This window comes from Spea bombifrons, chromosome 7 (assembly GCF_027358695.1).
Source record: "Spea bombifrons isolate aSpeBom1 chromosome 7, aSpeBom1.2.pri, whole genome shotgun sequence".
Classification (NCBI taxonomy): Eukaryota; Metazoa; Chordata; class Amphibia; order Anura; family Pelobatidae; genus Spea; species Spea bombifrons.
Genome location: NC_071093.1, coordinates 36,041,242 through 36,067,845, shown reverse-complemented (window position 1 = coordinate 36,067,845; position 26,604 = coordinate 36,041,242). Strand labels below are relative to the sequence as shown.

Sequence of the window (26,604 nt, the reverse complement as noted above, 5' to 3'; positions counted from 1 at the left end):
TTTACTGAACCCACACATATTATATATTGGGGGGCTTTTCGGGACAAGAAGGGCTTCCTTTAGATGTCCTTATTTTGATCGTATCATATAATTTACTATAGGAAAAAAAAAGAAAAATTGAGACTGACTTTTACTTGAAAATATATTTTACTCATCTATAAAAACTAATGACAAAACCTGGTAAATTGATTCTACTATGTTTCCTGAGTTTAGAAATACCCAATGTTTATGTGTTGTTTTGCTTTTCTTTTGCAAGTTATAGGGCAATAATTACAAGTAGCATTTGCTATTTCAAACTCATTTTTCCAAATCTGGTAATTCTGCCCCCATGTGCTATTTAGGACATCTTTGAAGCCAGCATACGCAATTTATCCCATTAAACCAGATATTTGATGACTAGACACCCCAGGGTATTTTAAATGCTAGTATGATGGCACAGACAAGCTACTTTGGGGAAAATATTGCACAGACAAGCTGTTTGGGGGCTCAGACAAACTAATCTAAGATGAGATCAAATGCTGGTTAAGGATTGAGTCTCTACAATCAGAAAAAAACAGGCAGTCTAAATGGGACGAATTGTTCTTATTTGTATGTAATTATGTAACAGAACCCAGCTCTCTGAGTCTTTTTTTATTTTGATCCTAGTGATTGGCCCAGAGCATTACGTTCTCTCTCTCCTATACTCAGATTCCTTATAATGTTTAGACCGAATCCAGTATCATAGCTGCAGTACGGTGGCTGCGCAGTACAAACTTCCTTGGAAGCGCTTGGAGGCGCTCGTCCCCGCGGAAGTCTTTGGTTTTGTGCTCGTCCCCGTCTGCTGCCTGGTAACGTCAGCGCTGCCAGCGTGGAGACGGAGAGCAGGAAGAGCTAGCGAGGCGGAAGTACGATCAGGAATTCTACCGGAGACCGGAGCGGGCGGAGGGCGAGAGAGGCAGCTGTCATAGGAGAGAGGTGTATCCCAGGAAGCAGCATGCAGAGACCTTTCACTCAGGTCGGTGGGCTCTGTATCGATTATATGGGACACTGAACGTCTGTGATTTACCAATGTCACCAGACAGGGCTGCTGTCAGGGGGGCCCGGGAGGAAGCAAGTGTATTATTACAAACAAATCACGCGTCATTAATGTGCATCTATCTATATGTAGCTATATATATGTATATACATAAATGCATATATATATATATATATATATATATATATATATATATATATATATAATACATACCAAGCAGCCCAGTGTCACTGGCTATGGGTCATTAAAAGGAAGCAAATATATTTATCATAAACCATTAATGTATTATTGTCAACCTATACATATAACACATCTCTATAGAAATATATATATATAGAGAGAGAGAGAATGAATGTAATTATATATTCATGGCAATATAGGAGAAATATATATATTTGTATAATTTATTTGAAATACATTTAGTAATTTCTATAGTGTAACATTAAAGTGGTTCGTGGTACTACGTGCCAAGTCATTACTATTGAAATATGTTACCTATATGTATGTGTATATTAAAAAAGGAGGGGTTACTTTATAGATACCGCTGCTCCACCTATACATTATCTTGGCAAATGTATAGAAGAGAAATTGTACCTGTTATCAGTATACTGTCAGGTATGGAAAGCAGAATGGTTAAATGGTGCCGTGCGCATGCACGCTCACCTACAGCGGCGACACAGAGTGTACTGTTGGGGAAAAGTGATTCCTGTGCAAATATTAGAGGGTGGTTTGATTTCGGATTATGTCTATGAAGTGGTTTCGGTGCAAAGATTGGTGAGGGGTCTTATCCCCATGGCAACCTGTTCCTTGTTTCTGCTGATTGTACCGTTGGTTGCTATGGTGACAATAACTCTTATCAAACTTTGCGCCAGGATCACTTTTTTTTGCACATTACTGTGAAATAAGTGCCACAGTACAAATTAACATATTAATAATAAAATAATAATGGAAGAAAGTAAATATATGAATGAACATTAAAAATAATTATCTTATTTATCTAAGTTACCTTCATTCTTTCCATATTCTGGTTTCTGCACTTTTTTTGAGTCAGTTAGCAGTATATATATATATATATATATATATATATATTATATATATATATTTCTATGGGATATTCAATAATGGGAACTCTGCCAACACTTTAAAACTGTTATCTTTATTATCAGCGTGGCAGAAAAATGGAAGAGCCGCAGTGCTCTGTCCTCACTTAGTGAAATGTGTGCGGGCTGCGCGAGGCCCTGTTTATTTCTGTTTAGTTCACGGCAGAATGTAAGCCTCTCCCTTATTTATTATATATGGCTGATGGGTATGATGTTACAGCAGGACTTGATAGTGAAGACATGTCTTCTTTACAAATGCTACTGGAGGCATCGGACCCGTATTATTATTATTATTTTATTTATAGTTCCAGATTCATGCGTCGTTAGCGGCTTCTAAAAATAATTTAGGCTCCTGAATGCTGCGTGTATTGCTAATCCCGGAACAGCTCCCTTAAAGGCACAGTGATAGCAATAATCGTTTCCCAGTCATCAGAAGGCAGAGAGTTTGCCTCTTTATTATTATTATTTATTGATTTATATTGCACTAGCATATTCCGTAGTGCTGTACAATGGTTAAACCGGACAGGAGGGCCCTGCTCAGTAGAGTGTTTGAATTAGAAACAGTGCTTGTTCAGTGTCTGGCAGTACTGCGCATGTTAGGGAGCACAGGTGTATGTTTTTAAAGCTCTCCCAATTCTTTATCCCCATGGATCTGTTGCGCCTGCAGAATAGAATGAGCCGCGGTCGTCTGGCTTGTGATTTCTAAACTAGTTGGGCGCCTACAGCGGATGTTATTTCTCCAAACACAGGACCGGCCAGTCCTGCAGAACCGGTAATTTCACCATTCATCGGAGAGCCTGTGCGCAAAGCTACGACCCCCTATTCACCTGTATAAACCCAGCCACCGGTTAATGACACTGGAGACATTCCTTCGCATGTTGTTTACACAAGCGATCTTTGGGGAATGAGGGCTACAGAAGCCCTCCTTGCAAGGAGTATAGTTTTGATCTCCATTTGCTACGGAATCAGTTTTCTAAAATCAGTTGAGAATTTATTATTTAGACATAAATGCATTAATTTATTGTTGACAGTTTTTTTCAGTCAATTTGTGCATGAATTAAAATTGAAATCACTAACATTGTACATCCTCATTGTGCTTGCTACGTGTTGTTTCATTTACATATCCCCAAGATATTTTGTGACCTTTATAATAGTCCCATATCCAAAATAGTGAACTGTACTGGAAACCACTTATATAGAATAATAGGGTAAATGTGATTTGCTGAAGCATTCCGGTTTTCCTTGTGATTGGCAACTTTTAGTATTGGGTTGGAACACATTTTCTGTACAATTATTGCCATTATTCAAGGTTTGTGTTGAAACGCTACTGCCCCTTTAAGAGGTGACATTTCCGCTGTAATGCATTGCTACATTGTGCGTTTGTTGTTCAGCGTCTGTGACTAAGAGTTTATTTATAACATATTCTTACATCACTGACTACTTGGAGATTTCACCACGCAACATCATTAATAAGATAAGTGACGGTGCATTTTACATCTGAGGCTGCACAATATCTCATTACAGCTACATACATAATGTGTATAGATAAAGACATTATTAATATTATTATTATTATTATTATTATTATTATTTGGTTGTTGTGTTCTTCATTGTAAAAGCAACGCTACTTCTGTTTTTTTTGTTTTTCAGTAGTGTTATAAAAGCTGTGTACATATATGATAGACAAATAAAAAAAAAGACAATAAAGACAGCTTCTAATTGCAATCACACAACAATATTTATTATGTGTGGTTTTAATATTACCGATTATTAAAACAGACATATATTTAAACACATATCATAACCATATTCCAGGATAATAGTGTTCATTAAAAGTGTAAAATCTTTATTTTCATGAAAAAACAACACACATTTATTTAAAGGTGGCACTTGGCTTGCATATGCGTTAAAGTGTATATGTTTACTGGAAAAAAACAATTAGCTCAAATTTTGTTATGTAAGCAAAACGTTCCTCTTGCGATTTTAACTCCTCCGTATTTCCCCTGCTGATGGAGAGCAAGAAGGTCACTTTAGGACTAATGACTTAGATATTTGTTTTCTTGACTGTAGTTAAGAACCTCCCAAGGTGGTCTTTTAATTATAGGTGCTTTGCATTTTTCTCCTTAGAAGTGGGAAAAACAGATCTTTGTTAATCCAGGATAATACTTTTTTTGGCAAAGGAGTCCCAAAGACACTTGTTTCATAAGGATTTGTAGTATTTCGGCGATGCTGGTCCACATAGCAGTGCCTTTCATTTGGACGCACCAAAACACATTTCGAGATAAATCCATTTTACTTGCATTATTCATGCTCGGTATCTAGGTCACTATATTTTGTGCACTTGGAAAATACAAATGCGGCAGCGATCTTGGGTGGAGCTTTTTCTTGGCTCTTTGAACTTTTTAGTTTCTTAAAACGTAAAAAAAAAAAATAATTCCGTATGAAACACCCTATTTTACAATTCCTCCCACAGCCAGAAACATGCAAAGGCTTCGTGGAATTAGATGTGTCACTCTGGGGTATAATACGGGGTAGTGTTCAGGGTTTTGATTTTCATAAAGGCGTTGAATATATATTATTGTTGTGTATTTTTGTGTGTTTTACTGCGTCGGCTTCATAGCAGGCTGAGGCTTTATAGTTGCTTTGTGTCATTGTTGATTTAAAAAAAAAGTTTTTTAGAATTTTGTGGCATGGATGATTAAATTATGGGTACTAGAATAGTCAGATTATTGTTTCGAATCTTCGTAATAATCTACGTAATTGCAGAAATGACTTAAATCAGACTGGGCAGATGTTTGGTGGGCTGCTGGAGCAACAGATCTACCTGAGCATAAAAACAAAGTGTGCAGCCTGTTATGTCCGGCCATCGGCTGCACTTGCATCTTCGTGAGGCTGTTGACCTTAAACTGCCTGGGCCGCCTCAACGTCGCCAATCCGACCCAGCACTCAGCACTTCGCCATACCACCCAGAGACCGGGGCAAAATGAGTGCAGCTTCAAATAAAAAGCCATCATACCTGTGCACCGTGCAGACTTCACACCAACCACAGGCAGAGGCAAGTCTGTGGGGGTAATTCTAGCACCGTGGGCTCCGTAAACAGTCTGCCACAGGCCAGAGGATCAGTTATTCCCTATTACCGGCCATTTAGGGCTGGTAATCAATCATGTGTTTTTCATCTTGATATCCTGCATATTTCACACTTGGTTGAATTTGACATGGCACTTCCTTGTACCTGATGCTACACGCGATAATACAAGCAAGGAACCTTACGTATTATGATAGAGAATGTTTACCCTACTTGATTAAGAAAGAATATTTGTACGGTGTACTATTGCAGGGTATTTGCACCCTCCTGTATGCCTTCCACTTCTGTCATTCTAAAAGGTCTCCTCTGCAAGGACGCAACCAGCGTGATATAGGCAAACACTAAGAATAATGAACTTAAATAACTTGGTATACCGGATGGTATTACCATTAAATAATAGCAGTGTATGTCATGCAATCAGCATTACAATATGAATAACAAAGAAAAGAATTCCACCTTGAACTGGAGCATAAAAAATCTTGTTCTGGTTTGAAGACATGACTTAATGTCCAGCTATGACAACTATTACTGCTTCTCTACTAAGGAGCACAATCATGGACATGTGCATGTAGTGTTTAGCAGAGAAGAAGAGTACTCTGGCCCCATGAGATGTTGATTGTCTTTACATAAATAAAAGTAAATGAAATTACTGTTTTTTGGGAGGTGCTATATATAAAAGGTATATAGTGTTAAATTGTACCCTGTGTGTTTGTCATAAGGACAGTTGATGCCTACTAGATTATCCGAATCAGGCTTTTGCTTATGTAAGCTTGTAAGCCTCATCCGCTCTGACAGCTCAAGAAGTAGCTTGTGATAAATCATCATCAAGAGCAATTGAAACGTGTTAACGTGCTACCAGGCTTCGAGCACTTTGTAATATTTATCTTCCAAACGCTGAGGAGGCACCATATTGTTGTCAAACCATTGCAGCTTTGGAAATGGAATTAAAACTTTTTTTTTGGGGGGGGGGGGTTTAGCAACTGGGTAGAAAGGAGAAGAATAAGGAATCGGAAAGGAACTACAGTTTGAAATAAATCAAAATATAGGAATATTACAATGAGAAACAATAAGCTATTAAATAAATAGGGAAGGATGTAAAGAATGGGTTGTCTGCACAGATGTTCCGATTCCTAAAAATGGCCCAGTTATAGGAATAATGCAACACTACAGCAACATAGAATTTCACAGCAGATAAGAACTATGCAGCCCATCCAATCTACCTGTTGTTTCCAAAAGCAAATCCTTAAATTGTCCTTGCTCTTGTATTAGATTCAAGATGCCAATGCCATGCTCGTTTTAGGACGTTTCAGACATACATGACAACAATCGTTGCGGGCCGTATCTGGCTTATGGAGTGCCAGTTGGTCAAAAGAATGTAGACCATTAAAAAAATCTATCACCAATGGTTACTTATTTTTAAAAGCCTCCTTAAACATGTAAACACTACATACTTAAAGTGTTCTATACTTTCCGTAGTAACGTCAAGGTGAGAGATATTGTGCTTCTTCGGTCCAATTACCGTTACACACTGCAGTAGACAGGATCTATAATCTTGTAAATTGGCGGGAATAACACTTACGCTCAACTTGGCGTTCCAATTTTAGCCATCTGTGAAGTAAGCAAAAGTAATTGGTTATAGTTCATTTGGCTGAAGATTGGTTGTTCCCTAGTTGTGGATTGGAGCTGTAGTTTTTTGCGAGGAGAAATGAAGCCAAATTTTGCGAGAAGAATTCCCATTAACCTTAAAGTGTATATTTTAAATGTATGTTTTCTATCTTATGTCTGATAGAATAGTTAGGGCTCTAAAAACCATTGCCATTGCCTATTTTACCAATAACAGCTTCCAGGTTCCAATTTTTGGAGAGCATCTGCTGACGTCTTACGTCTGCTTCTTTTGTCATTTATTTTCTGCTGTTGCAGATAAATTCAGATAAAGCTCGATTTTTCAAAGACAATAAAATAAAATAACAATGTGCACTAGTTTACGCGAATAATAATTTTCCTTCCGTGGAACAAGCTGATGGAGGTATTTCATGGACTACTGCAGTTCGTAACCTTTACTGACCCCTCCTTTTCCACAAAAGGAAAAAAGTTTTGCTTCTTTTTGCGACAAGGGACATAAATATAAAGAGATTTCATCGTGAAATCCTGCAACCAGGACCTCGTTTGTTTGTAAAGAACCAAGTTAAAGTCTTTTAATCCAGGAAGAAAGTATGTAATGATGACTGTACTTGTCCATATGATCGCTTTTTCCATCATTATACTGTAAGGCAATGTTTTTAATCCAATTTTAATAACTGTCGCCTTTCAGTGCGATGGTGCCAAGTGTTTGGACATTCTGTTCAGTTTATGGGGTTGGGGTGGCGTCCCTTAGTTCATCAGTTGAGGTCATACGATGTAACATAAATACAAATGGTTATGCTTTTTTTTAATCCAACAGTCTTTATTGATAGTAATATTGGGTTTATTTGTTAAGAGACAGAATGTTGGAATAGCTGAGCTGTGTTAGCCTTGTATTCCCATCATCATCATCATCAGCATATAAAACGATGAATAATGCAGTAACCATACACTAGTATATAGTTGTTACAAGCAAACAAAAGGATGTAATGAAAGCACAAGGAACACATGCAGTAATTGCTACATTTAAAACACATTCTCAAGACGTTCGTTACTATAAAAGCGCACACAATCTTTAAAAACCATAAATCCTTTAATTTCTTCATATGGAGCCTTTTCAGTTTTGCGTAGCCATTACAATTGTCAAATGTTTTTGAATAACTGCTGATTTTTTTTTGAAACTCATTACCTGCGACTCAATCTTGAACTTGTACTTGAATATCGCTGTGGAATGCCTTAATCCTGGCCCTTGTAAGTGGAATTATTCATGCCTTGTTCACGCAGCTCTGACAATGCCAATAAGTGCTCTTGAGAACTATACGTTTTGTGTCAGCACTTCCCAATTTCCTCATGGCAAAGCATTTCAACAGTCGTCTTATCGGGGATTTGTATCTAAGCTCCTGGAAACTTTGTTTTTGCTAACAAGAGGGTTTCTTTATATCTGCACATGCGCCCTTAACTTATTAAGCAATATCATGACCACCATCTGAAAATCCAGAAATGCTCATGGTTGTTCTTTAAAAAGTATCCACACCAAGCATGTCAGCGGTTGACCTGTACTCTGTACTCTCTGGACATGAAGAGGCAGGAAGCCTGAGATGGTTTCAGAGCCTACAGGGTGGGTTTTGGTGAGCGGTGCTCCAAGCTGTCACCGGGGTGGTGCTGGCGAGCGCTCTGATCGTCTCTACCATGAATATTTTATTTTTTTCTCACCGGCCCATACTTTTGGCTTGAAAATGGGCGATACACATTTAAAATGACAGCCATGGGCTGGGCCGAAGTGGCACTTTTTAATTTCCGTTTACATCAGCAGGACCAGAGCTTTTCTTGGAACCCAACTTTTTTTATTTGAGATGACTAGAGATGTTATAGTCCCTGCTAACACTTGGAGTAGGACATAAATGTATTGATTTAGCAGTGTTGAAACAGATGTCAGCGTTCCACTAGGTCACGACTTCCTTGCTTGCCCAAGGTGTGCTTATGACATTTGTTTAAAAAGTTGTTTGTTGGAAATTACCCAAGAAGGATGTTACTTCCTTGCTAAAGTCTGCCGTGCACTTAATGCCATGTAACTTATTAACACGTTAGGTATGTAAGAGGCATGCGCGGTCCTAACGCTATAATCTAGTGTCCTCTCCTCTGGTAGTTGGGCAATATCTGATTGTATTATATTGTTGTATGGTATATATATTTTATATCTTAAAATGAATATCACTCAACATTACCAAAAATAAAAGGGTCTCTCTTTTGATCACCTGTGCTGTGGAGTCGCTTAAACCAGTTCTATGTGTATGAATGTTGGCAGGAGGAAATCATTTCAATTTATGATTTTTTTTTCTAGTATGCTCCAGAATAAGCATTATTTTGCTGTATCGTTTTATCTCTTTTAGCAGAAGCAAAAAAAAGTGTTTACCATGGGGAAAATCAAATATTGCTTTTTGACTTGTAACCATATTTGAAACTTTGTTTCCATCTTCTCTCTCTCTTTTTTAGGTGGTTGACCCGACCTTGGCGGAAATGGGGAAGAATCTTAATGAAGCCATGCAAATGTTGGAGGGTAACCAGAGGTACATCATCTCTCCTGCTTTACTTGAAGCCAGCTTTGCAGGCGCTGCCTGAAAAGAAACGCTTATCTTTACAGTCTGTACAACGGCTTCTAAAAGCCCCTTTTTTTTTTTTTGGAGGAAAAACCTGTTTTCAAAGCGAAGCATGTAATCAGCACAAACTTTTCATACCGTTCTTACATCTTATATGCAACGTGCTTTATGCAGTTAAAGGAAACCATTTCATAAAAATTGCTTTATAGGGTAAAAGGAAATCATTTCCTAAAACAAGCAGCGTCATCAAATTACATTTTTTTTTTTTCAACAAGTGACAGTGCTAACAGAAACAATACCTGGAGATGTGTTCAATACAGAATGGCTGCAGTCGCGTATTTGTATTAAAATGTTAAATTCTGTGCACCCCTGCCCAAAAACAAGTAGTTTGATTCCCCCACCTTCTCCCCCGCTCTTGCTGTATTATTGATTCTGCAAAGTTGTTAGATCACAAAGGGTGAAGTGGAGGTAGAAGATGTGTTGAGTTACGTTTCCCAAACGCCCCACACCTGTAATTCTGCCGTATTTTGGCAGTGGAGTTACACATCTGATATAAAGGCCATGTTTCTCTTGCCAGTTCTTAATTAGAAAACCTAAGGTGGCAGATAAATTCCAGTTGGCATCAGTTTAAGGAAAAGATTCTGTGATTAGAATGTAGCAGAAAGTCAAACACGTCTCGTAAAAAAATCAGGAAGCTGAGCTTTAACACTTAAGTATTGTTTGCATATCAGCCCTTGTAGTCTGGGCTTTGTCATTGCAGGAAATAAAATAGTTCTGTACCAGGGCCCTTCAGGAGAAATGGATAAGGCTTATGCCCACAGACTGATGGACATCACACAGATGGCAAGGCTTGCCTTCCTTATAGAAGAAATTTAATTCCAGCCAAGTCTAATGATACAGTTTGGAATCTTTAGGTGAGGGCAGAATATTTAATATAGGAAATAGAAATGGATGACCATTTGGCTCGTCTAGTCTGCCCAATTTTCAGACTCACTAAGTCGGTTCACAAGTCACCCGTATGTAAGGATTAACACAATGGTTTGTCTCGCTTTGAGAAACAAATAGTCCCTGAATGGAGAATCGCACAAATTAAACAGATTCTTCCACGGTTAGGCCATGCGCAAGCGAGCGATAAAGGAGAAAAGTGCATCGGGGCTGTGGGATGCAACCAATGTACAGTCTGTCCTCGGGTGACATGGAGGGGTCTGTACACATTAGGGAGAGTTGTGTTTTTTTTTTCCTATTCTGCTCTGACTTTTATGGACTTTTAGGACCTATTTTTGTTTTTCATGTCTTTGCTTTTGGATTTTGTGCATTAGTGTAGCATAACGTACATTATTATTATTATTATTATTATATTTTACATTCCTGAATTTTGGCTTCAGAGTAGTTCAGAGAAGCCCCGCACGCACCTTTGCAGTGAGATCATCATGCCGCAAGTGTACTAATGTGTAAGAGCCTCGTTTCATTGTGGGACATTTTCTCCTCCCCGTCTAATATTCTAAATCATACTGTATCTTTTCGTATAGTAGTACAGTGACTTGTGATACATTGTTCCGGTGGGGAGTAATTGCTGTTCTTGTTATGTAGGTCAGAGGAGGAAGAGAGAGATGGCAAGAAATATTCAAGGAAAGATATACCTGGACCTCTGCAAGGCGGGTAGGTGAAGCTAGCATATAAAATAATAAATGCCCAGTGTATAAGAATAAAAAGAACCGAATCTCATTCATTCATCACAGAATCCTTGCTCCTTATGAAGGTTTGCGCAGAATCTGACACGTTTCCCAAAAGCCTGTATTTTCATATTTTATTTTATTTGTGTGCAGTTGATGCACGTCTTATGCTTACCCCAAATTTTATCCAGGGCTTGGATATGCTTGTATGTTAAATCATACAGGTGCAAATGTGTATGGGGGACCCCAATGCGTGGTACGTGTAAATTTAAAGGGACTACTCAGCTATGTATTTAATGCCTTTCAGAAATCATACATAAAGATGTCCAAAATTCATTAAACGTGTGCATTCAGCCATTTTAGTAATAGTTGCCTTGTTTTTAGCGGTCAGGATATGGTTAGCATTCTCCAGCTGATTCAGAATCTCATGCATGAAGATGAAGAGGAAGAATCGCAGTCTTACAGGTATTTCTTTTTTGTATTTCCCTGATAATATTGAAAATGTCAATGTTATATCAGTTAGCAAAACTGTTCACATCAATCCAATGACACTGGTTTGGGCAGCTTGCGAAATATAATGTTTGGGGTGACATCTTAACTTATAGAGAAGCAATTAGATATTTGCAAATCGAGAGAGTATTCATTAGAATAACCAATATTTTATACGCAATATAATGTGGTATATATTATCTAATATATATGTACAGTGACGTACGCTTTTTGCTTTTAGAAAGCCATGTACATGGGTTTCTGTTTCAGCAAAACAATCTTCCTTGAAATAAAAATAATTTTGGTTCTATTAAAAAACACAATTGTTGGGTACCAAGAGAATCGGTGCCATTTACCTTTTGCTTCTTAAAAATATGCGTACATCAGGTTTCTTTAATTTTACAATTCGGGTGTCAAAAAGTAATTTTCATGTTTGCCTGGGTAAATCATGCTTTCTTGCTAGAATGTTAGCCCTCCCCCAAACTGGATCCATTTCTTGAGAGTGCGTTCCTTTTACATCTATTGTTGGGGTTTCTTTGTCTGGCCGACGAAGACGCAGAACCTTGTCCTCCAGGGCCTTATAGAGGTCAGGTTGTAGTGATATCTCTGCCTAAAATGGCAAAGAAACTAACTTTTGCTTTATTCACCAAGGTGCGCAGGTAGACACTAATTAAGCCTTTCTCTAAAACTATAAACCATAAAGCTTGATTGTCTGGTAGGCATTAATATGTTAGAAGCTGTGGACCTGTGCCTGAAATGTTCTTTTTCTGTTGCTTCATTCAATCGTAGAAGAATTCAGAACGTTGGTGAACAGGGCCACATGGCACTCCTCGGGCATAGCCTAGCGGCTTATATCTCTGTGCTGGGCAGAGAGCGACTCAGAAAGCTGACCACCAGAATTCTGTCTGATACAACCCTATGGCTCTGTAGACTGTTCAGGTACGTGACTACGTCATTAAATCTATGATGGAATTCTGTCACAAACACTTTCTGTTTAAGATATGATTTTTTTGTAATCATTACTCTGAGTATTCTTATCATTTGAACACTACAAAGATTTTCACTTGACTCCGAGGTTTTGGACTTTGTCCCGGAGCTGTAATTGTGCTAAAGGTTTATGTTTCCTTTTTAACATGCAAGGACATAATTTTACAAAATATAAAATAACCGTATATCCTGGTTCTTCAGTGGGAGCGGCTCATTTCCGCTGCCAGGTTTAAAGATTAACCGTCACATTTCCGGGTTATCTTCCGTTCCAGTTCTTATTCCTGCACACAGTATTAATCCTGTTTTTTCCGTTATCATTTAAGTATAAAAAATGTTAACTGTTAATCTGTATCATGCCCAATGTACCCTCTGGCTGCTACATTACATGTTTTAAAGGGGAAGTCTCATGGAAAAATATCTTTTTTTTCCTTTAGCATGAAATACAGTGCCGAATCCCGCTATTTGTTCCAATAAGCCTTTTGTGCAGACCTGGAGCCTACGATTCTAGGCACTCATGTAATATTTTGGGGTGAAACACTGTAGTGCGCTGATTCTTTATTTAATGAAGTCTGTTCATCCATAGACTTTCCTTAGTCACTGGGGGTCTAATTCACTAGTGGGGAGGTTGACAGGAGAGTTTGCTAGAGTTAGGATATCAACTCCTTGACTTCCGTGAAGGTCCATGCCCAGTCAGCTCCTGCTGCAGAACGAGCTTTGCTGGCCCGGTATAATGTATAGTTAAATATGTGAGATTTCTTCAGTCTCCCTACCCATTAGATTATGCACTGTGCATGGCCAACTCATCCCTTCTTCTTGGAGAAACCGGCCAGTGTTGTTCTTTATAATAAATAGTGCAAACTTTCCTGCCAATTCTCCATTAAATGAAAAAAACAAACTGTCTAGGAGATTAAGACCGAGACTTTATGTTGTTGACAGATGACTAGACTCAGATTTCTAAGAATTTTACTAATTTTGTTAATTCATACGAATGTCTGAAAACGAGGAGGGACACCCGACGAAACGGGACGGAGACTCGGCGCACACCCTCTTCCCAGGTTGGAGGAATGGGGGAGAGGTGTCACCCTGTTGCGGAATTGCTACACCAGGCCAGAATACTGCAGATGTGTCCGTGGAGAAAGAGAAGCATTTCTACGCTTTTCAGTGAATCTGTCTGCAGTATTCTGGCCTCTTGGGGTACTTCCGCTAACGGCGGAGATACGGCACTCGCCGCGGGAACGGTTTCTCCTCTGTTCCTCCAATCGAGAGAGATGGTGTGTGCAGAGGCTTCACCTTTTTGCGTAAGGGCTCAGAGAAGCCTGGATAGGCAGATAGTGAGGAAGAAGCGGACCAAGAAATAACAGAAGACAGAAGAAGTGAGGAACAAGAAGAGGCAAGACAAGAAGCGGAGCTGCAGAAAAGGAAGCAGTTGATGGAGTAGGCAAGGAGAGAGTGAATGAAGGTGAATAATGAGTTTCCTTTCTGATTTGAAAAAGCCCTTCCAAGTTCATTCCGAACCGAAAGGGCAGGAAAGAAATTCATTGTCCGAAAGTGAATGGACCAAAGGCGAGTCAAAAAATTAATCAGAATTGCTTTTGGTCCAAATGCACCAAGTCTGCAAATAACTAATATGCAGCTGCGGGAAAACATATAAAACGTTTGTTTGTAAAAACAAACGTTAAAAAGCGCAATGTCTTTGAAAAACGTGGGGTCTCTAGAACAAGAGAGTCATCTGCAAACCTGGGAACTCTCTGGGTTTGACCGCTGACGCCAGTGAGTAGTCCTGGCCGCGTCCCGCAAGGCAAGGCTCCGGGGCCCAGAAGTTCCCAGGTATGGTCATCTGTAGTCTGCCAGAATAATGAATATACCATCCAGGATATCTTTTACACCTTCCTGCTCGGACTGACAGAAGTTTCCGATGCAATAGTTACTGAAGGATTACAGGAAACGTCTGCGTGGAAAAATGAAATATCCCAACTTTGCCTTGGAGAAGACTCGGAAATAATCAGAATTACTTGTTGGATTACTAGCATTAAGTGATTTTTTTAGTACATGATTAATTATGGTTTTATCTGACATGTAAAAAAAAGAGTTTTTTGTATAAGCTCAGCCATTTAACAATATGGATATTTTTCTTACAGATATGAAAATGGCTCTGCATATTATCATGAGGATGATCGAGAGGGTCTTCTGAAAGTCTGCAGGCTTGTTATACATTCTCGCTATGACGATTACACTACAGAAGGATTCAACGCTTTATATAACAATCAACCTGTCATTTACATTAGTGCTGCTTCTAGGCCAGGCCTGGGCCAGTCACTCTGTAATCAGGTAATTGGGTTTCAAAAATAATACATTCTGCCTTGAAATATCTTTGGCTCCCAAAGTCCATTCTATCCTTTCTGCTGTGCGATTCTCCATCCATGGAAGTGCGCAGGTATTTAAAGAATCAAAATGTGTCGTGAGTAACAGATCTTCGTCTCTTGCAGCTCGGGCTTCCTCTCTCCTGTCTGTGCCGTGTGCCTTGTAACACCATGTTTGGGTCCCAGCATCAAATGGTAAATTTCATCAACTCAAGATTTCATTTGCACATTATTCGACTGAAACATTTACCATAAGAAACACAGACAATACTGAATGGTGAAAATAGTCTTATTATTTATTGTACAAAGGCTCTTTAAAGTTGTTATTGTGTTTATGTGAAATGTTGTATACGATAACTTACGCTCACACGTATGAAAGTCCTTCTTTTTTCTTGTTATGCTTTTAGGATGTTGCTTTGTTAGACCGACTTCTTAAAGATGACCTCCAGTCAGGAAAATGCCCTCTTCTTCTGGTGGCTAATGCTGGTGCGTTATGTTTCTCTTCATATGGAGTATAGAAATTGTGTTGATAGAAATCACAATTCTATTTAGATCATGGAATATAGATTGGCAGCAACATGAAAATGAGGAATGTGAAACTTTTTTTCCCTTACAAAGGCTAAGGTTTTTAGTATTTTCACATAGCCCATATTTTTTGAAAACTTATTTTGTGAAAATTGGTGCAACTTAAATGCGATCTGCACCTGGTCCAAACAAAAACCACGTTGATCCAGAATAAATTTCAGTGAACAGATCTGAACCCCCGTTTTATGTCAGTCTAAACCAAAGATCATCTCAGGCCAGCCCTGTAAGGAGAATTTTTGGGCACCCTAAATACGATACGGTATAATTAACGGCAATTACAGTAATTAACTTAATTTTAGGACCTTGTCCAAGGAATGCTGTTTGCTTTTGTCCTGATTAATATTTCTCAGCTTGCAACCTTTTTAAGTTGCACTAGTTAACTGTCCTCTTGCTCCTCAAAGAATTATGCTCTGAGATCTACCATATTGGCCCTGGTCACATTCTCTGTAATTGTAATACTCGCTCCATATTCACCTTCTCAAGCAGCTGTGTTATAATTCCTCTTCACCCGTCTGGAAATAAATCTAAACTCCCTGTTTGTGGTTTAGTGATACAAGATCACGGCTTCACTGCTAAATATCTTTTTATTCCTGCCATTTACAAGCACAATATTTAGATCAGATGGTCTCAGTGGCCTTCATTTTCACGTGAGGGTGCGGTGTAAATGATAAATTACCTGTAGCATATAGCATTTGCTTGTGTGTAATTTTTTTTGTCGTTTTAAGGAACACCGGGCGCCGGGCACACAGATAAGCTGGGAAGACTGAAAGAACTTTGTGACCAGTACAATGTGTGGCTACACGTGGAAGGGTAAGATGCCGTCAGCGAATTGATCTCACGATCTTGTCAATCTTTATTTGCTTATCTATACATAGGCAGGTAGGATACTGAATAAGCGTTACCTGCTAATACTGTTTGATGTTCACATCCTGAACACAGGGTACAATCGGTGTTTTAGTTACGTGGTTCACTAAATTGTGTGCATCAGGTTTTAGCAGTCTTAGAGCTTTATGGGAACTTTATTTGATGGGAGGAGATGTAATAAGGTTACCAAGCTTCTTTTGTGATGGAATGGGGTGATGGGAGTAGGAGTGATGGTGGCATACAGTGAAGGTGCTTGTGTTGATCCCCTTAGAATAGGCCATTCTTTGATCAGTCGTCCTTCCTCACAGCGATGGGAGCAGGAGCGTTAGTGTGCGCCCCTGGCTTCACTCATCCCAGATAAATTCACAAACGCTGCTTCTGCCATCACCGCCATTTTCGACATATTTTAGTTTTAAAACTTCACATTAAAAGCTGCACTCGCAGCTCCCGATCGTCTGTAAGAGACTAGAAAACGTGTAACAAGAGGAAAGTCACTCGCCTCAAATCCATGAAATATTTATGGTGAACATTAGCTCTTGGCTGAATGAAACTGATTAATTTTTCATATGTGTTTTTTCTCTATCCTCAGAGTAAATCTGGCAACTCTGGCTTTAGGTTACGTCAGTTCTGCTGTATTGGTAAGGTTTTAACATTCTTGTGTCATATTTGATTTATGACTAATTCATTAATGATCCCTTTTAATATATTTCACTGTTAATATATGTATATGGCTTAACCTTTATACCCAGGCTTTACCAGTATTAAAGTTTTATGTTTTAAAATATAGATGTCCTTCTTCAATACAATATTTTTTATACTTATGTTTAACCACCTTATGGTAAATAAACATATTAAGACTTTATCTTGCTCCTGAAACTCTTCCCTTTTTAAAAAAAAAAAGAATTGAATTTACTCTAAACCAGTTAACACTAATTGAAAACAAAATATATAGTCTTAATATTTATATTCACGATGCTAAATCCTGTGTAGAACAATTTTTTAATTATTTTATTTCAATAACATTTATTCTGCATATGTTAAGAGATCACGACTACATAAAGTTGTGCTTTTAGGCAGTGAAATATTAGTTTGCAGGCATCTGTCCCATTACAGTATATATGAAGGGGAATTGGCTAGCTCTATGATGGTTTTTGCCAAGGTCTGCTTGCATTTACTATTCTGTTTCATGCGCTTCACTTATGTGTTGCAATTTATTTTCAAACTAGGCTGCCACTAAATGCGACAGCATGACTTTGACCCTGGGTCCTTGGTTAGGACTCCCGGCGGTACCTGCGGTAACTTTATACCGGCACGAGGATCCATCGCTGGTGAGATTTTTCATATCATCGTTAAGAACCATTTAACCCTCGGTGGCTACATTTTTAGAATCAAGGGAAAGTCTGACGTCCTAGTTTATCTTCTGCGTTCAGGGGCTCAGAACTCAGATTCAGCTGTTCTGTATTCTGTGATAAAGCAGGTTTCAGCTGAAAATGAACAATAACCACAAAATATTGATACTTTGTCATCAATTTCTTTATGCCGTACCGTTGTTGTTGATGACCTTCCTTTAAACCTATTTCACATCTGACTTTACGGAGCTATATTTTGAAAATTAATATTTTTGTGGGTTTTCTTCTTATTTTGAATCTTGTGCTGTCTCTCTATCCCTCCAGTCTCTGGCTGCAGGCCTGACATGTAGCCAGCCCGTAGAGAAGCTCCGAGCCCTGCCTCTGTGGTTATCCCTGCAGTACCTCGGTCATAATGGGATCGTTGAGCGGATAAATCACGCGTCTCAGCTGGTGCGTAACAACGGCTCGCTTTTTTGTTTCTTAATAGACCGAATCCCTTTGCCTAAAATTCACCAGTGTTTATATTTATTCTTTAGAGACGTCTTTTATACAAACTAAATAAAAATATACCAGTTCAATGCTGTGTTTCTTAATTTATAGATTGGTATAACACAGCAGTAGATATTGGATAAAGCCATTAAAGAATGGTTACCAACGTGTTGCCGGCATCTAACAGGTGGCATTAGTCAACCAACCACTATAAAAAAATGTGTCCTGTTCCTGTTGGGCTCTCTCTACTTATTTACTACACGTTACATAGTAAACATTGTGCTGATCTGATTATTTGTTTTATATAGCACCATCGTATTCCGTAGTGATGTACAGTGGGTAGACAGGACATAAGAAGTAGTATATAAAATAACAAATTGATTTACAGAAACAACAGGTGAGGAACGCCCTGGTCAAATGAGCTTACAATCTAGATTGATTTTGGTTTTCCGTTTACAGCAACCAAAGCAGCTTCCATTCTTCACTTTACTAAGGGGTGATGGTAAAAAAAAAAAGGGTCCCCGGTGCAAAAATTGTTGAGGGCTTTTGTCATGTAACAACCAATGGGCCGATTCCGCTGATTGGACCAGCCCATTAGTTGCCATGGTGATAAGACCCTGAAGCATCACTTTGTATGCTTAACCCCACATGTGTAGATTCTCGGGATTAGTTGTAAAATAACTCGCTGTCAGTATTGGTAGTTATTGCCCCTTTTTGCAGGTTTATCTCATAAGTCACAGTTTGCGGTTGGCCCTTTTCTCCTGAAAGTTAGACGGGTTATTAGTGCGTTTGCTGCACGCTGGCGTTTTGCAATTAGGTTGTTGAAGAACTTTTCCTGGTTGAAGGAGCAATGTCATTTCATGTAAGACTCCGTATATAAAGGGAAGAGAATTGGTAACTATGGGGATTTATTGGTTCTCTTCAGTCTGCGTCACGCCACCCACACATGGGCTGCCGAGCAGTTTATTGATCGTGGAAACACCATAGAAAAGATATAACTTTGAAACTTCCCCTAAACTTGCCCTGGCTACTACTGCGCATGGTCCATTTATTTCTTGTCTGCCCTGTTAAGGGTCCCATCTTATTATACATTGAGTGCCCCTCGTAATCTTACACAGATCTTTGACGCTAGCTTTACTTGCCCCGCTGTGCTGAGCCGAAAGCCCACGTATAATGCCATTTATATACACATGTATTGTATTTACAGGAGGCTGGGGTCCTTATTACAAATACTTACCTTACTAACCATCTTGAACAGCTTTTGAACATTGAAATGTTGAACAAGTGCTTTTATCCCAAATCTTGTCTTGCTTTTGTTTTCTTACAGAGTCAGAAGCTGTTTGATAATTTAAAGGATTTGAGCTATATTAAGACATCGGTAAAGTATACACTTTTGTTGTTTATTTAGAATGAACAGAAATAGAGGTTGGCAGTAAATTGTTCCTCAGGCATTTTTTATGTGATTCACTAAAAGGACCATTCATTGTGGGGTTAACTCATTATATGTGCTGATCATTTTATTTGTAATGTAAATCGTATTATGTTCCATGTAACTGCACATTGGAGTCCATTTTCCATTCTTGCTGCATGCAAATGGATGCAATGGGAGTCAGAGCAGCCAATCACAGTGTTTGCAGACATGTGATTGGCTGCCACTACTCATTGATTTAAATGGGAGCTCGGATACCATTAACTTCAATAAGAGCACCATGGTAGAGGCAGCCAGGGGGAAGAGGAGCTTTTCAGGCTTTTGGGGTTGTTGGTGGGGTCTAGACATTTATCAACATTCCCCCTCACCCAGTTCTGATCGTGGAGCTTCAGTGCGTATGTGTTTGTGTAAGAAGTATAAATAACCCATAAAGATAGTTATTTTTTCACTCTCAATATGAATCCATCTTGTTCTCTTCCCAAGGTTGAAAATGATGGTAGCTCTTCTGTGATTGTCTTTAAATTCAACTATGAAGGCTCAAAATCAGGTTTGCAAACTTGTTTTTACAATACAATTAAAATGTTTCTTTAGGGTTGCACTCCACACCTTAAGGGCCAAATCAGGTATGCAGCATGACACTTGTGTGACCTGCAACACGTCACAATAACTCTTCAGTTACCTGTGGAAGTCTTACACAACTCTGTTAGCTTTGAGACTACTGACTGGCATTGATATCCCTGGTTTAACATGTCATCGCTGAAGAGCAGCCATTGCATGAAATCTGAATTTTATCTGTAAATTCATTAAGCAAATAGGACAGTGAGGAATTTCCATTCCATGCTGTGGCACCTGCACATCATTGGACCTGCTCAGCTAGACAAACCAGAATATTAGGGTTATTAGCCATTGATAATGACAGGGAGGCAACTGCCCTGAGCCTTTTTAATCTACATTCACCGAGGACTTCAATCAGATAAGCAATTCCTATTTGGTGTGTCATAATAAAATAAGAAACTAAATGATGGGTGATTATCACAATCTCTCCTCTTTGTTCATATTTTCTCAGTATACATAGGTTTATTGGTAGAAACTGATTAAAGCAGCATTGGCTTCAAGATGTGTGTATATATATATATATATATATATATATATATATATATCTCAATCGCAATGTCATCAGAATTGTGCAATGTATACTCTGCGTTATTAAAGTAGAGATCCAGTAGATGTTCATTTTGTATTTTTAGATTCAACGTTGAATTTGAGCACTATTGAAAGAGAATCGGATTCTATGAACCAGTGGGTAAGAATATATTTTACTGGATAGTTAACTGTCACGCTTATCTCTTTTGTCTTCTCGTCAGCATGCAGTAGCCTCGTTATACCACAATGTACCTCCATGCATGGCAGAGCTTACTCTATGCAGTGTATCTCTCCCTTCATCTGCACATATCACAAGCCTTAGCAATCAGGTACTGTACCCAGAGAAAAAAATATTATTGTTTAATGTATTACTGTGCTTTCTAGTTAGGAGACCAGCTAGCTGTGCTTGTTCCATCTTGCGGTGTGGACATTGTGGAACTTGAAGATGAAGGCACTTGTGTGAGATTTAATCCACTAATGACATCATCTGGTAAGGACACGATTTTATTATAGAGTACTGGAATTGTAGGGTTAAAGAGGATCTGCTAATGTTTTGAAAAAGAACATGAGTAAAACGCAAGCTTAGCAGACAGGTTTACCACTTTTTGTATATCCTAGAAAACTGCCTGGCGGATACATGTATTCTCGCTAATTACTTCCGGTTGTCATGTCTTCCTCACTGCATGAAATAACTTTGGGGTATAGACTGACAACCCACAATTACAGTACCTTTCATAAGCGACAGTGATTTTTGTGTCGTATACACCGATCTGACCTTCACAATGTGTTAATGAAGCATTTCCAAGTAAGCATTCTTACAGAAGAAAGTGTTCATTGAGTCATTAGGTCACAGTGACATGTTTTAAGTACAGCACATTAAGAAAGTTGACATTATAAATTAACAAACTTAGCTGCAATGAAGCATTGTTAATACTCTGAACAAGGGAATTTTAAAGCCGATATGTCCCTTTTGAAATGTAGCCTCATTAAAACTTCCTTCAGAAACGGATATTTTAGTGTCTTAAGGGCAATACATTTGCAGTTTTTTTCTCAGATAATGTTTCCCGAGCTCACCTCTCTTTCTCTCACCTTTCCGCATCACATTTCATCAGCGGGGTAGATTATGTTAATAGGAGGGTTATCTTTGATGCCCTCGGTGAAGCAAGCTCCGTATGTGGTTGTAGTTGTGAATGACATTAATTTTCATGTGGGAGAATCTGATCTCTAATGGTGTTGTTAGGAACAAGGCGATCAATGTGTCAATATCTCCATGATGAGTAATACAAAGAAATGCCGTCCATAGTTCTAGGCACCACAGGCGAGGACATAGATCACTTGATTGAATGCATAAAGGAGAAGATCCCAGTTGTTCTGAACACGTTACAACTGAAAGAAGAATTCAGACAAGAGGTTGAAAGGATAGCAGGACTCTCCTATATTCTTGACTACAGCTGGCCAGGTCTCGGCATTGTAAGGTAAAGTAAAAAAAATATCCAGACCTAAATGCTTCCATGACCAATCCTTTGTGTTTCTTTTTCAAGTATGTTAGCTTTTAGAACCTCTGTAGATTCCATTTACAGAAGAGACCTCTGAGGTCCTGAAGTTCAACTAAAATGAAGTGTTCTCTTGGCCTGATAAAGCTATATACATTTATTTGTTAGTGAAGGAGATGGTAAATGAGGACAGGATAGTACAGAGAGCTATAGCATACCTAGGAGCTTCCCAGGGTTGGCTACATGGGAGTCTCCCTTTTCTGGGAGTGTTGCTTTATTCGGGGGTGGGGCTAGCCTCAGTTAGACTTTAGTAGGTGGGGAGTGAGCAGGAAGTAAGCGGGGAGTGAGCAGGAAGTGACTAATGGTGCACCTGCACCTGTGACTATATAGCAGGGACTTGTAGGGTATAAAATTATATTGTGGAGGAAAGTAAACAAGGGTGTTAAGACATGCTGGCTCTGAGACAGAAGTTGACAAAAGGGTTTAATGTATTTTGATTTTGGCAGACAGACAAATAAGTTTTTTTTATATTTTGTATGTCGTGTTCATATTATTAATAGTTAGCATGTTAAATAGTTAAATGTTGTTCATTTTATGTTTTTTTTCTTTAGGTACGATCATAACAGTGAAGAAATGGATGATGCTAAGCGTGAAGCAGAACAAGAGAAGATTAATGCTACTCTCTTGAAGAAGCTAAACGAACTGGAATCTGATCTCTCCTTTTCTTCCGGTACGGATCATATGTGCTTAATGTAGTACGGCTTCTATAACATATGTACTTTATTAACATGTGTTCCCTTAACAACGGCCTACTATGATAGTTCCACTAAGCAAATAAACATATAATGGTAAATTATAGGTTTAACTCGCTTAATAATAGTAATGAACACATCCAGGCAGTGAGGAGAGTCAACTGCATACTCATCGGGTTCTACTTTGCAAGAAACATACCTGGCGTAAGCGCTCAACAGCCTCGCTAGAATACCAAAACTGTTCGAAGTGTGCATGAATCGCCTAGAGCCTTTCTTATTAGAATCACATTCCTTAGGACATCTGTATTTGTTACAGGACCCGAGTTTGGGGCGGAAAAGAACTGTATATATGTTGGAATGGTGTCGGAGGACGTAGATGTTTCAGAGCTGGCAGAAACCATAGCAGCATTGGGCAGAGACATTGAAGAAAACTCCAAGGTATTTGAGTTCATGGACTTGGCCGCACTGTTAGATAATGTTTACAATCTTTGCGTAAACTTGTTGGGTTTTTGTGTTAATTTTTATTTAGTCTTAAAGAATTGACATCTTAAAGGTTTTCTATCATTTGTATGGCAACTGTTTCTCAACGTTTACCATTTAGCTCTAATTTTGAGAGTAAAAAAAAGCTGCTGGCGAGGTCGGTAGCGTTTTGTGGTTGATATTTAAATCCCATAGGTAATGTTTTGTGAAAAGTATATTTGGCGTATTAAGAAAGTTTTTATCATTCTGCTCAGTGCAGCAAAATGTAATCCCGCAGCCAGATATTCCCTTCGGTTGTGAAAGTATTTTGCCACAATTCTAACTGTGGACCTAATACAGTCTACAGTCTAGGGTCAGATATTTAAATTAAATTTTAAAAAAAATTGTAACAGAAATTGCAGCCTTGCATGAAGCATGAATGTACAATTACTTAATAGCCTCCTGAGTTTTAATTAGGCCCCACACATTTATAGAACAAAAAAAATACATAAATACGAACAGATGAATTACGTTCTTACAGCCTACGCATAACAGGCGACCTGTAGTTTAAGTTGGTTTTATACCGCGCAGCCAACGTTAAACCCCTGCCAGCTGTAGCCCAATTACACTGACATTTTAAGTTAAGAATTAAGCTATAATAACGGATGATTTGCCCTTTTCCTGTGAGAAAACTCTCCAGGCTGCGTACTTACACAAAGTATGCTATTTTTCCTGCTTTAAAGGAAACATTTTAACCAACTCGGTAATTAGAAACACAGCAGGATTGTAAACAATTAAATTGCCAAGCACACGTAGTACTTACATTTTCATGTGTTCTCATTCAGTTGGTTTTTCTCTCTTTAAAGCTGCTGGAGAACATGACCGAAGTTGTTAGGAAAGGTATTCTGGAAGCAGAGGAGCAGCTGCAGAAGGCTAATGAAGAAAGACTTCTGGAAGAGGTGAGGTTTGATGATTTATGTGATGGTATACAATATAAGTGCTCACCAATGTTTTCATTGGAGATACCCATTTGGTGAATGGGCCATTTACAAGGGAGATCTGTGCTTTCCCTGCCTAAACTACTGAAAGACTCATGTTGTTACCGGAGATTCCTTGTTTTTTTGTGAATAATATGCAGAATGATTCATTGTTGAGTAAGAAAGCATCTTCTGTGTTTCAGGGTGTTCTACGACAGATCCCATTAGTTGGGTCTGTACTCAACTGGCTCTCTCCAGTTCAAGCCACACCGAAGGGCAGAACATTCAACTTAACAGCAGGTGAGAAATTATTCAGCGTGTATTTGCTGTTTGCCTGCACTTCCCAACATATACATATCTTTATATATATATATATATATATATATATATATATATATATATATATATATATATATATATATATATATATATAATATGTCAATTAAGAAAAAATAATAAAAAAAAAAAATAGACTTTAAAGACAATTCAGCTATCCTATCCTATTTAAATCAATGTGACTTTACTGTACATTGAACTTTTTTTTGTTACAGCATCACTTGAATCAACAGAACCAACTTATCTCTTTAAAGCACAGACGACTGGAACAACACCGCCTGCAACTCCCACCTCTGGACACGCTAGACTGCCAGGTATTTATTGTATGCTATAAAAAGACTGTCTGTAAAGTACCGTTTTAAATATCAACAGAGCGCCATAATCAAGCCTAAAGAATAATAAGACATTTGAAGTGGAGGAAGCTCCTGCCACTCATTTTCAGTAGAATAATTTAGGGTCCATGAAATATAATTTGTACAGAACTCATGTATGTACAACACCGATCAATATACAAGTATACTGAGTTCATATTTGTCTCCAATTTCTCTGACACTCATGTTAAGATATTGATTTATGTATAAAGAACAATTCTGGGCGAAGTAAAAGTAGCGAAATAACTATCAGCCAGTGGAATGTTCCAGATCATCGCTTGAAATACTTTGCACCAGAAGCGCTTGTTCAGATTTGCTTGTTTTACAGGGATGTGCAGGTTATTAACAGATAGATCAGTACGTGAGTTTGTTTGATTTTTGAAGGCAAAATACTTTCCAGAATCATTTCTTAGCCCTGATTGTGATCGTTTGGGCCATATGCAGAATCTGGAAGGCAGCTATTAGAAGCAGGCTTGCTTTATTTTATTTTAAAATTAAGGGATATGTGCATGGAAAACCAAGGCAAAGATAGACAAGGTTAGTGGGGCAGCAGTCATGTTTTAGGAGTCATGTCTGCTCTTCCTGGGATTACTCCACTCCAGTCCAGTTTGGGCCCTTCGCTATACTCAATCCGATCTTGCCTTCACAGGTCAAAAGTTGTTTAAAAGACTGTCCAGAAACTCCGATGCTATGAGCGAGACCAGCTCAATAAGTCATTTGGAGGAAGTGGAGAACATGGATGCTCTCTCTGCTCCGGACGTGCAGCAGCCATCAATCCATCCCGCCGTAGAAGCCATGTCCGTGAAGCCAGGGACCCCGGACAGTGAAACCCCCAGTGAGGAATCGCAAGAGCCAGAGGTCCTTAATCTTAAAACAGAAGAGTCAGAAAGTGTAAGATAAAATGAGCCTTTCCTGACATGAACTCTCGTGGTATATGGGGGTAACTGATTGAAAAATGTGAACAGTGCCACACAATCCTACAGTAGAAAGTACTGTAACTAAATTATTAACATATCTGCACAAATATACATTAATCAGAGGCTTTTCTTGTCATGTGTAATGAGTTTGGGAATATTGTTCTTACAAATTTATGGGATTTGTTTCCATCTTCAGCAAGCTCTTGTTTTGTGTGTTTTTTTCCCCTTTTTTCTTCATTATGACAATAATGCTTAACTCTTTCGATGGCGGCGAGGTAGCCCATACCTACAGCACTGAAGGATTAAGCACACTAGGATTACGTTACGGGAAAACCAGTTCTATATAGTTTACAATGAAGATTTTACTTGCAATATATTTTTCAAAATGAAACTGCCAAGTGACACCCACAAAAATACATTATTAACAAGTATTTTCATTTGTAGAAGTGGTCATTTTTAAAATACAAAATTATTATTTTACTGGTTTTATTACCGCTCGTTGATTGGGAGTAGG

General features: G+C 38.6%; 1 protein-coding gene across 2 annotated transcripts; it reads left to right on the top strand.

Annotated features, from left to right (window-relative positions):
* The first annotated feature begins 831 nt into the window (after positions 1-831).
* PDXDC1 (pyridoxal dependent decarboxylase domain containing 1) lies at positions 832-26,289 on the top strand. Of its 2 annotated transcripts, none has more exons than XM_053471638.1 (23): positions 832-994; positions 9,314-9,387; positions 11,008-11,076; positions 11,475-11,555; positions 12,372-12,518; positions 14,705-14,894; positions 15,053-15,121; positions 15,334-15,412; positions 16,237-16,321; positions 16,965-17,013; positions 17,602-17,703; positions 18,049-18,174; positions 19,541-19,591; positions 20,126-20,189; positions 20,890-20,945; positions 21,170-21,275; positions 22,089-22,260; positions 22,890-23,008; positions 23,347-23,468; positions 24,356-24,448; positions 24,670-24,766; positions 25,018-25,116; positions 25,823-26,289. In XM_053471638.1, the coding sequence occupies exons 1-23, from the start codon at positions 974-976 to the stop codon at positions 26,071-26,073; spliced, it is 2,322 nt and encodes a 773-aa protein (XP_053327613.1). In that variant the 5' UTR covers positions 832-973; the 3' UTR covers positions 26,074-26,289. The 2 variants fall into 2 exon arrangements, with proteins under 2 accessions (XP_053327613.1, XP_053327612.1); XM_053471637.1 differs by having other exon boundaries at positions 12,369-12,518.
* The last annotated feature ends 315 nt before the right edge of the window (positions 26,290-26,604 follow it).

Excerpts from the sequence above, each read along its gene's own strand:
- PDXDC1 (XM_053471637.1), top strand. The coding sequence starts at position 974 with ATGCAGAGACCTTTCACTCAG. Across the intron at positions 24,449-24,669 it reads AAGAAAGACTTCTGGAAGAG|GGTGTTCTACGACAGATCCC; the intron begins GTGAGGTTTGAT and ends TCTGTGTTTCAG. Across the intron at positions 25,117-25,822 it reads TGGACACGCTAGACTGCCAG|GTCAAAAGTTGTTTAAAAGA; the intron begins GTATTTATTGTA and ends TTGCCTTCACAG.